The 12404-nt window shown below is 34.6% G+C and overlaps 1 protein-coding gene across 1 annotated transcript in view; it reads right to left on the reverse strand.

Annotated features, from left to right (window-relative positions):
• The window catches only part of MAOB (monoamine oxidase B), a 143447-nt gene that overhangs the window by 26460 nt on the left and 104583 nt on the right, over positions 1-12404 (reverse strand). The window contains exons 6-8 of the mRNA XM_069065743.1: positions 11481-11622; positions 9183-9332; positions 1453-1612 (exon numbers count right to left, since the gene is read on the reverse strand). Of these exons, the coding sequence (XP_068921844.1) occupies positions 1453-1612; positions 9183-9332; positions 11481-11622 (452 nt within the window). The remainder of the gene's footprint in view (positions 1-1452; positions 1613-9182; positions 9333-11480; positions 11623-12404) is intronic.

Genomic DNA, 12404 nt, shown 5'->3' on the forward strand with positions numbered 1-12404 from the left:
TACATTTTATGCTTCACAACTACACCACCATTTTCATAGCTGCTATGAATATAGCATTGGCATTATATCCTTTCCTTCCTAAGATCTTACAGTACAAAGAGATATTAAAAATTGTTTAGACTATGTCCTCCCCAATTTTCAGGTGAGAAAGCTGAAGATCAGTGTCTGAATTAATTAGTTAATTGACTTCCCAAGATCATAAAACTATTAAATAATAGATCTGGGAATCAAACTCAGACCCTCTGACTCTAAATTCAATGTTGCAATGTTGTCCCTATGCTACAATGTATCTAAGCTTACTGACTGCCTTAAAAATCTATTATATATATATATACACATATCATGTTAGTTATGCACTGAGTAGCAGTTAGTTTCAAGGAATGATTCATTTTATTTTCATAAATGTAGTTGCTACTCAGCCCAAAGTTCTAATTTCTTCAGTTGACTTTCAATTCCATTAAAAAAAACATATATCTACCATTTACTCTGTGCAAATCATCATGTTAGATCCTTAAGAAGATGATAATAATAGGCCAGATATACATATATAGATACATACATATACACACATATACATACATGTACACATATAGACACATATACATACACACATACATACATACATATGTATACACACACACCAGCCCTGGAGTGAGGAGGACCTGAGTCAAATCCTGCCTCAGACACTTGACACACCCTACTAGCTATGTGACCTTGGGCAAGTCACTTAACCCCAATTGCCTTGCCTCTCCCCCTCTAAAAATAAACAAACAAATAAGTAAATAAATAAGTCTTCAGAGAGTGAATAAGGTCTTCCCAATTCCAGGTCTTTCTAACTCCAAGATCAGCATTCTATACACTACAGCAGCTCACCAATTCATCTGGATAGAAAAAATACACTGTGGCTGCTCTGAGAGGAATGAATGGGAAGACTGGCATGTCTATACATCAATATAATTGAATGGATAGTATACAATTACCTAAGAGGTACAAGGAAAGTGTTATGAGAATTTATGAGAAGGAATGGTCATTTTTGGCTGAGGAAATCAGGGAAGTATTCATGGAGATTATTTTGAGATGGAATTTAAAGGATGAATTGGATGTCCAGTTTCAGAGATGTTGGGGAGGAGAAACGGCAGACTCAGGGAATGGAATGTTCCCTAAGTCATGGAGATAAGAAAGTATTCAAAAAATGCCAAATAGTTCACAATAGCAGTGAGCAAATCAATAAAGTTATGTTAGATAAGGCTGGGAAGGTAGGCTGTGGAGAGCCTTGAATGCTAAGGTTAGGACTTAAAACTTATGTTTCATACACAATAGAACATTATAAAGAAAGAGAGTAACAATATTCCAAAATAATGTGCATTGGTGGGGTATAGGGAGAGATAAAGAACACTCTAGTATTTCTCTTAAGACCTCTGGAATATTACTTCACAGAAATAAGATACCTACCTTTTTTCCTCCAAAAAGGTTCTTGGTAATATACCATACATTTGATGACCGAACCCAAAGGAACACGACTAATCAACTGGTTTCTCATCATTGGTAAGGGTGGTTTATAATGAATCTTCATACCCAATGTTGGAGGAATAGCACTAATTACATATTTGGCCTGTAAGGAAACACTTGGCATCATCATCAACATCTTCTATCATCATCATCATCATCATCATCATCATCATCATAATGAACTGTACTTTAATTTTCACAGGATCGTAGATTTGGAGTTGGAATCAATTAAGTCCAACTTTATTATCTTACAGATGAAAAACTGAAACCCAAAGATGTTTATTGACTTGTCAAGGGCCACACATTTTAAGTGTCTGAGGTAGGATGTGAACTCAAGATTTACTCCAAGTCTAGTACCATATCCATCACACCAAGCTAACCGTTACCTGGAGTGTTCACAGAACTCACATTATTATAGGTCTTTGAGTGTTAACCAAAAAGGAGAAAATACCACTTCTGCAATAACACTTTTCATTTTTCATTAGAAAAGGTACCGTATCTGAAGTCTGGTAAAAGCTTGTCCATATTTAAATGCTGGGTATTTGTGGAACTCTGACATAAAATCTTACCCCTAGAAGGAGTCTCAAAGGTTGTTTGGTCCAATCTCCAAATTAATCAATTGAAAAATATTTATTAAGCACTTACTATGTTCTAGGCACTAGGGATACAAAAACAATGAACTAAATGATCTCTACTTCCAAGGAGTTGAAATTCGAAAAAGGGAGGAATCTTCTTTTATCCCATCCTTGACTGATGATCATTTTGGCTTTTCTTGTTGGAGTTTGTTAACAAGAATTTCACCACTTCCTGAACATTTGTAATGTTAATTGATTGGGAAGATCTTCCCCACCCATTAATAAACCTATGACACAGAGCTTGTGATCACATGGAACCTGTGATCACATGGATCCCAGAGTAGGAGAAGCTTGCCCAGGGAGGAGTATGCACAGAGAATGAGCAGAGAGAAAGAAAGAGAGAGAGAGAGAGACAGAGAGAGAGAGACAGAGAGAGAGAGAGAGAGAGAGAGAGAGAGAGAGAGAGAGAGAGAGAGAGAGAGAGAGAGAGAGACAGAGAGAGACAGAGAGAGAGAGAGACAGAGAGAGAGACAGAAAATCACCTTGAATGGGAGAAGGTAGGAATTTCCCAGGGGAACGTTTTTGTGGGGAGGCCTAACAGAAAGAAGGTTTAAGATGTTGGCACTCCCTGGATTAGTGATGAGTACCCTGTTAAGTCTTACCTACTGGTATCCTAATGATAAAAAATATTTTGGTTTTGCCTTTGAGTAATAGAGTTAATTATATTTTGCAAATGTACCCTGGAAATAAGCACACATCAGCTACTATGGGTATTACATTGGCATTACAATATTTCACTTCATAAGAAATTCACAAGGTGTCTCATTTCATTTTTAATAGTTCTAACAATTAAAAACTTATTCATTATATTGGGCTGAAACATCTTAAATATATTTTCTTTTTTAAAAAAATTTATTAATTTGTTTGTTTCCTTTCAGTTTACAGGATTCAATTCCACAATTCCTTGAATTTCACATTTTGTCCCCCTCCCTCCCCTCCCCCCCATGGCGGCTTGTAGTCAAGTATAGGATCTGTAAATACTTTCACATTATACATTGGTCAGGTTATAAGGACGGATTGTACCAGCTGGAATTAAAAATGGTATAGAAGACATAAAAACAAATAAGAGAACAAAAAAGATCAGGTATTTTGCTTCCACCTGGATATAAACTTAGTTCTTTCTAGTTCTTTCTCTGGATGCACATTTTTCTCTCCATCATGCGTCTTTTGGGATTGACTTATATCACTGCATTGCTGAGAAGAGGCCAGTCTATCAAAGTTGGTCATCACACATATGTTGTGTCTGTAATTGTGTACAAATTTCTCCTGGTTCTACTCTTCTCACTCAGCATCAGTTCTTTTAAGCCTCTCCAGGTAAATATGAAGACTGCCTGCTCTTCGTTTCTTATAGCACAATAGTATTCCATAACATGCATATACCACAACTTGTTCAGCCATGCCCCAATTGATGGGCACCCCCTTAATTTCCAATTCTTTGCCACAACAAAAAGAGCTGCTATAAACATTTTTGTACATATGGGTCTTTCTCCCATTTCTATGATCACTTTGGGATATAACCCTAGGAGTGGTATTGTTGGAACAAAGGGTATGAAAGTATTTATAGCCCTTTGGGCATAATTCCAGATTGCTCTTCAGAAAGGCTGGATTAGTTCACAACTCCACCAACAATGCATAAGTGTTCCAGTTTGCCCACATCCTCTCCAGTCATTTTCCTGTTTTGTCATCTTAGCCAATCTGACTGGTGAGATGAGGTATCTCAGAGTTGTTTGGATTTTCATTTCTCTAATCAATAGTGAATTGGAGCATTTCTTCGTGTGCTTATAGATAGCTTTAATTTATTTCTCTGAAAACTGCCTGTTCATATCCTTTGACCATTTATCAATTGGGGAATGGCTTCTATTCCTATAAATTTGACTCAATTCTCTGTATATTTTAGAAATGAGTCCTTTGTCAGAGACATAGGCTGTAAAGATTCTTTCCCAATTTCCCACCTCCCTCTTAATCTTGGTTACATTGGCTTTGTTTATACAGAAACTTTTCAATTTCATGAAGTAAAAATTATGCATTTTACATTTTATAATGTTCTCTAATTCCTGTTTAGTCATAAAGTCATTCCCTCTCCACAAGTCTGATAGGTAAACTATTCCTTGTTTTAGGAGACTGCTTACAGCATCAAACTTTATACCTAGATCATGAACCCATTTAGACTTGATTTTGGTATATGGTGTTAGATAATGGTCTATGCCCAGTTTCTGCCATACTATATTCCAGTTTTCCCAGCAGTTTTTGTTAAATAGTGAGTTCTTATCCCAAAAACCAGGTTCTGGAGGCTTATCAAACAATTCATTACTATAGTCATTGACTTCTGAATTTCGTGTGCCTAATCTATTCCATTGATCCACTCCTCTATTCCTCAGCCAGTACCAAGTAGTTTTGATGACTGCTGCTTTATAGTACAGATTGAAATCTGGTAAAGCTAGTCCACCTTCCCTAGCATTTCTTTTCATTAATTCCCTTGATATTCGGGACCATTTATTCTTCCAAATGAATTTTGTTACTAATTTTTCTAACTCTATAAAGTAGTTTTTTGGTAAATTAATTGGTATGGCACTAAATATATAATTTAATTTAGGTAAAATTGTCATTTTTATTATATTAGCTCGACCCAGCCATGAGCAATTGATATTTTCCCAATTAGTTACATCTGACTTTATTTGTGTGAAAAGTGTTTTGTAGTTATGATCATACAGGTCCTGGGTTTGTTTTGGCAGGTAGATTCCCAAATATTTTATAATGTCTACAGTAACTTTAAATGGGATTTCTCTTTCTACTTCTTGCTGTTGAATTTCGTTGGAAATATATAGGAATGCCGAGGATTTATGTGGGTTTATTTTATGTCCTGCAACTTTGCCAAATTTATTTATTGTCTCAATCAGTTTTTTACTTGATTCTCTAAGTATATCATCATATCATCTGCAAAGAGTGATAGCTTGGTCTCTTCTTTGCCTAACTTTATTCCTTTGATTTCTTTTTCTTCTCTAATTGCTGCTGCTAACATTTCTAGTACCAGATTGAATAAGAGGCGTGATAGTGGACACTCTTGTTTCACCCCTGATCTTATGGGAAATGCTTCTAGCTTCTCCCCATTACATATAATACTTGCTGATGGCTTTAAAGAGATGCTACCTATTATTTTAAGGAAGGCTCCATTTATTCCTATACTTTCTAATGTTTTTAATAGGAATGGATGTTGTATTTTGTCAAAAGCCTTTTCTGCATCTCTTGAGATGATCATGTGGTTTCTGCTAGTTTTATTGTTGATATGATCAATTATACTGATGGTTTTCCTAATATTAAACCATCCTTGCATTCCTGAAATAATTCCTACCTGATCAAAGTGTATTATTCTTGAGATAAGTTGCTGTAGTCTTTTATTTAGAATTTTTGCATCTATATTCATGAGGGAGATTGGTCTATAATTTTCTTTCTCTGTTTTATCTCTTCCTGATTTAGGTATCAGTACCATATTTGTGTCACAAAAAGGATTTGGTAGGACTCCTTCTTCACTAATTTTGCCAAATAGTTTGTAGAGTATTGGAATCAATTGTTCTTTAAATGTTTGATAGAATTCACTAGTGAATCCATCTGGCCCTGGAGATTTTTTCCTAGGGAGCTGACTGATGGCTTGTTCAATTTCTTTTTCTGAGATGGGATTATTTAAGTAATTTACTTCCTCTTCAGTTAATCTGGGCAACTTGTATGTTTCTAAATATTCATCCATTTCCCTAAGATTGTCAAATTTATGTGCATACAATTGGGAAAAATAATTCCTATTTATTGTTTTGATTTCCTCTTCATTGGAGGTAGATTCACCCTTTTCATTTTTATACTCATAATTTGGTTTTCTTCTTTCTTTTTTTTATCATATTGACTAAGGGTCTATCAATTTTGTTGTTTTTTTCATAAAACCAGCTCTTGGTTTTATTTATTAGTTCAATAGTTTTCTTAATTTCCATTTTATTAATCTCTCCTTTTGTCTTCAATATTTCTAATTTAGTATTTAATTGGGGATTTTGAATTTGTTCTTTTTCTAGGTTTTTTAATTGCATGCCCAATTCCTTGAGCTCCCTTTTCTCTAATTTAATCACATATGCACTCATGGATATAGAACTTCCCCTAAGAACTGCCTTTAATCCATCCCACAGATTTTGGTATGTTGTCTCATTATTATCATTCTCTTGAATGAAATTACTGATTGTTTCTATAATTTCTTGTTTGACCCACTCATTCTTTAGGATTAAATTGTTTAATTTCCAATTAGTTTTTAGTCTGTCTTTCCCTGGCCCTTTATTGCATATAATTTTTATTGCATCATGATCTGAGAAGGGTGCATTTAATATTTCTGCCTTACTGCATAGAATTGTGAGGTTTTTATGCCCTAGAACATGGTCATTTTTTGAGTATGTGCCATGAACCGCTGAGAAGAAAGTATATTCCTTTTTATCCCCATTCAGTTTTCTCCAGAGATCTATCATACCATATCCTCTCTAAAATCCTGTTCGCCTCCTTAACTTCTTTCTTTTTTATTTTGAGGTTGGATTTATCAAGTTCAGATAGGGGGAGATTAAGGTCTCCCACTAGTATAGTTTTGTTATCTATTTCTTCCTCTAATTCCTTTACCTTCACCTCTAGGAATTTGGATGCTATACCACTTGGTGCATATATGTTAAGTAGTGATATTGCTTCATTCTCGATGGTGCCTTTTAACAGGATATAGTTCTTCCTTATCTCTTTTAATTAGGTCAATTTTTGCATTTGCTTTATCTGAGATAAGGATTGCTACCCCTGCTTTTTTTTACTTTACTGAGGCATGATATATTTTACTCCAACCTTTTGCCTTTACCTTGTGTGTATCCCTCTGTTTCAGATGTGTTTCTTGTAAACAGCATATTGTAGGATTATGATTTCTAATCCATTCTGCTATCCGTCTCCGTTTTATGGGAGAGTTCATTCCATTCACATTTACAGTTATGATTGTTATCTATCTTAAATGTTTTTAAATTTTATATTTAATTGTTGAATTTTGAAATCTGAAAATTTCAACCTCTGGACCTACTTATTGTCCTCCCACTCCCCCCTCCCAACTCTGTAACTACCTAGAATAATTCTAATCTCTGTTCCACATAATTCATCAATTATTTGTAGACAATTATGGTTTCTCTCTCTTCTCTTCTTCAGGATAAATACATTCATTATCTTCAACCATTACTCAAAATATGGTTTCTAGCTCTTTCATTATTCTGGTTACCTTCTTTTATACATATCCAGTTTATCAGAATTAAAAAGAATACCTAAGATGTGTTCCAAACAGTTCAGAGTATAGAGACCAATGGACTTTACCTTTTGCAATACAGAAACTACATTTTCATTATATGATTACATTATGGCAGCCCATGACTATTACACTAATATTTTTGTTTACAAAACTTAGAATGTTGATTGATTTTGATCTGATGAATTCCAGCTTTTTTGCCCTTCCCACTCTATAAACTATTGTTAATATAGTTCACCTTCATTTAGAACTTGTTTAGTTGGGGATTTTTTTTAGTCTAAACAAAGAATTCTATATTCTATCCCATTAGTTTCAACCCATTATTGCTATGGATTAATACCTTTCAAAATTTCAAGTTTTGTTGTTTGATATATTAGCTCTTTCTTCATGCTTTAGGGCATCTTTAAAATTTGCTAAGGGATCTTTCTATATCTTCAGGCAAGATACTGATAAAAATGTTGAGTAATATAGGACCACAAGAGAATCCTCTGGCATGTGTCTAGAAATCATCTTTTAACTTAAATTAAATTTGTTAATTGATATTCTTGAGTCAAAAATCAACCTTAACTATACATATTTATATATCTTAAAAAATGTTTGTTAAATGTCTTGGCATCCAGGCATACTATGTTTATAACATCTCCCTTAATTTTCTAGCTTAATAATAATTTTAAAAAATATTATATTCATTTGGCAAAACATTTTAATTTTTTAAAAAATTTATGGAACAAATCAAGCATTTCTATAACATAGTATAATAAAAAGATGATTCCACATGGAACTATAACTCTATTATGTACAACTTGTTATTCCTTTTAAATATATCAAGTTACCATGTAAAATTTTTTCTTCCCTCCCCCACCCCCAACCCTAGAGATGCATGATGGCTACCATTAGACAAGCTTTTCCACGTTTTTCTAAAATCATTAATTAAACTCGTCATTTCTAGTAGCAGAATAGTATTCCATCACAATCATATACCACAACTTATATAGCCATTCCCCAATTGGTGGTCATCCCTGCAATTTCCATTTCTTTGCCACCACAAAGAGAGCTGTTATAAACATTTTAGAATATATAGGTACTTTTCCTTTTTCCCTAATCATCTTTGGAAATAGACCAAGTACAGCTATTGCTGCATCAAATGCTGTAGGAAGTTTAATGACACTTTGGACATATTTCCAGATTTCTCTCTCTCTCTCTCATTTCAATTTTGTTGAATTTTAAAAGATTTTGTACAAATAAAATGAATATAGACAAGATCAGAAGGAAAGCAGAAAATTAGGGGGAAAATTTAAAGATAGTTTATCAGAAAAAGGTCTCATATCCAAAATGTATAAAGACCTTTGTCGAATGTATAAGAATACAAGTTATTCCCCAACTGATTAATGGCAAAAGGATATGAACAGGGAGTTTTCCAATTAAGAAATCAAAACAATTTATAGTCATATAAAATACTCTAAATTATTATTGATAAGAGAAATGCACATTAAAACAACCTGATAAAATGAGATATTTTATACCTCTTTTATTGACTAAAATGATTGAAAGGGAAAGTGATAAATATTGGAAGGAATGTGGAAAAATTGGGACACTAATTCATTGTTGGTGGAATTGTGAATTGATTCAACCGTTTTGGAATAATTTATTATTATTGAATACATTCTGGCCCCTAGATATCATTTGTACAACTCTGAATCATATAAATATATTACTAATTAAAATACTATAAGGGCTTAAATTACCTCATATATCTCATGGTTCAGTGTCTCCACAATAACTTTATCACCTGACTGATCAATATGAATTACAGGCCTTTCCAGCTTTACTCGGTCTCCAAGAAGTTCCATTATCCTCTCACTAACTTGAAGAGAACCTCCAACAAACTTCCTTTCCTGTAAAAGAAAGATATGCCATAAGAGACAGGATAGAGGGAAAAGGAAATAGAATGTTTAACTTCCTTCTCTCAATTACTGGCCTTATTACCATCCTTTCCACTTTTTGTTTTTCTCTTCTCCCACCCTCCCCAGAGGTTTATTTAAATGTTTATTGACTGACTGATCTACAATGTAGCAAATGTAAGATAGGGAGGAAAAAAATAAACTATTATTATTATTTATTCTGGACATAGAACTCCAATTAATGCAGGCAAAGGAATAGAGAGAGATGTAGAAGAAAGGGAATGAACATAAAATGAGAAGGTGGTCACAACGTGCTCTAGAGGAATTTTCAAAGAAATTTTCATCTAACTCAGAAGAGTAAGAATTGTCTTCAATACTTCAGGAAAAGTACTGGAAAGTTTCCTCATTATTCTTCACTTTAGTTCTGTTAAATAATATATATATATATATATATATATATATATATATATATATATATATATACTTAATAATATATATATACTCTAAAGACTGTATGCCCAATTAGTGGAGGTGAACTGATCACATCCACCTCCAATGTCTTTCCCTGGCACTTTCTCCTCTTTTCATCATATTATTGAAGATCCTGGAAAGACTGGGGGTCTTACAAGCTGATTAGTGGTGGTGGTAACGCCTGTAAGAACTACAGACATTTTCTTCTGCCTCTTTACTGGCTTCTTATATATTTATCTTGAGTTCTTCAGAGGCAGTGGTGTTCCATATCTTGGTGCTATATAGCAATACCAGTAAAATAATAGTATAAACAAAATAATTTGAGCACTTGCATTCTTGGAAAAATAAAATAAAGTAAGATCTTGGTAACTGGTCCCATCACCAAATTGAGGGAGAAGAAATGGAAGTAGAGTCGGATTTTATATTCTTGGACTCAAAGATCACTGAAAATGTAGTCATGAAATTAAAAGATGATTGCTCTTTGGAAGAAAAATTATAGCAAATCTGGACAGCACACTAAAAAAGCAGACATTATCTTGCTGACAAAGGTCCATATAGTTAAAGCTATGGTTTTTCTAGAAGCAATGTACAACTGTGAGAGTTGGGCTATAAGGAAAACTGAATGCTGTAGAACTGATGCTTTCAAATTGTGGTACTGGAGAAGACTCTTGAGAGTTCCTTGGACAGCAAAGAGACAAAAATTAGTCAATATTTAAAGAAATTAATTGAAACTATTCACTGGAAGGCCAAATACTGAAGCTGAAGCTTAAATACGTTAGCCACATAATGAGAATGTGGGATTCACTGGAAGAGAAACTGATGCTGGGAAAAACTGAAAGAAAAAGAAAAAGGAGATGGCAGAGGATGAGATAGATAGATGGTGTCATGGGGACAATGAATTTGAGTTTGGACAGACTTCAGGAGGTAGTGGAGGACAAATGGGCCTGGGGTGCATTGGATTACAAAGAGTTCGATGCAAATGAAGGATTCAACAACAACAACAATAACAACAAATTCTTGGCACCTGAGACCTCTGAGGGCGCTCTAATTTGGACTAGTTTATTTAAACAACAACTGTTCCAACTATTCTAGACACTGAAAAAAAATCACTAAGTTTCTTTTTTAAACCCTCAACATCTGACATTATCTGAAGGCCATAAAAATGTGTTTATGTGGATTTTATCTTTTACATTTGCACAGATTTCTTTACTTAAAAAAAAAAACTTACTGAGAATGCACTTGATTTGTCCACTTTTTGCTGTTGTTTTTACTGTCATTTTGTTCTGGAGCTTCATAAAAATTCTTCTAAGTTTTTCTAAAAATCTTTGGTTACATTGAATCCAAATGTGTAATTACAAAAATAAATACCTTTAGATTTTTGGTTTGAAATTACACTCCCAGTTTCTGTTATTTTGAATGTCTATTAACAAATAGTGCCTTTCTAAAAATATAATAAGAAAGCTTAAATTACTGTAACACCCTGTGTTCTCCCTGTCTCTCTCTCTGTCTTTCTCTGTCTCTCTCTCTGTCTCTGTCTCTCTGTCTCTCTCTCTCTCTCTGTCTCTGTCTGTCTGTCTCTCTCTCTCTCTCTGTCTCTGCCCCCCTTTTCTCTGTTCTTTCACATGGAAGTAACTTTCTAAATTAGAAAAATATGTTGATAATTGTGAGTACCTGTCCTCCATTGGTTGTTGAAATGATTCTGGTTGTGCCCCCACACTGCTTCACATACCACAGGAACCAGAGGGCAGAGATTTCATGCGTCTCAGCAGTGACACAGAGATTAACAAAGAGTATGGCGAGCTGTTTGGCAGATCTGTATAGGGAACATGAGCAGAATTATCACTGCAATCATCCTCAGGGGGACAGTATGTACTTAATTTTCAGAACGATGTTTCAGAAGAAAAATTTAGATGACGATGAAAATTAATATTGTCAAGCTGCTCAGTCTATAGATGAGGAGACCAAGATGAGGCGAGGTTATATAACCTGAGAGGCAGCAGCATGGTGTAATGGATGGGACACTGGACTATTTGGTATGCCAGTTCTTTTCACTGACACTAAAGCACAGGTCCCACCATGCCATCCCCATATTCAACAAACTCCAGTTGCTCCCCTTTGTTACCAGGATTAAATACAAAATCCTCTGGTTGACATTCAAAGACCTTCATCTTCTACTCCTCCCCCCTTTCCCCATCTTTTTACACCTAATTACCCCTTCCCCACCCCTTATGGACCTTTCCATCCAGTGACACTGGTCTTCCTGCTGTACCACAGGCAAGATACTCTGATTTCTTCACTCTGGGCATATTCTCTGTCTGTCTTCATGGATGGAATGCTCTCCCTTTTCATCTCTGCCTCCTGTCTTCAAGTTCCAGTTAAAATCCTACTCAGTACAGGAAGTCTTTCTGAATCCCTCATAATTATTTCCTATTCATCACACTGTATATACCTCATTTGTACATATTTATTTGCTTGTTTCCTCCTTTAGATTGTGAACTACATGAGGAAAGGGACAGTCTTTTGCCTACTTTTTATCCTCAATGCTTGGCCACAATGCCCAGCACATGGTACCTGCTTAATAAATGCTTTGATATA

Source organism: Petaurus breviceps, unplaced genomic scaffold, assembly GCF_028583685.1.
Source record: "Petaurus breviceps papuanus isolate PSGF00001 unplaced genomic scaffold, PetGlider_PUasm1.0 90700, whole genome shotgun sequence".
NCBI classification, from domain to species: domain Eukaryota; kingdom Metazoa; phylum Chordata; class Mammalia; order Diprotodontia; family Petauridae; genus Petaurus; species Petaurus breviceps.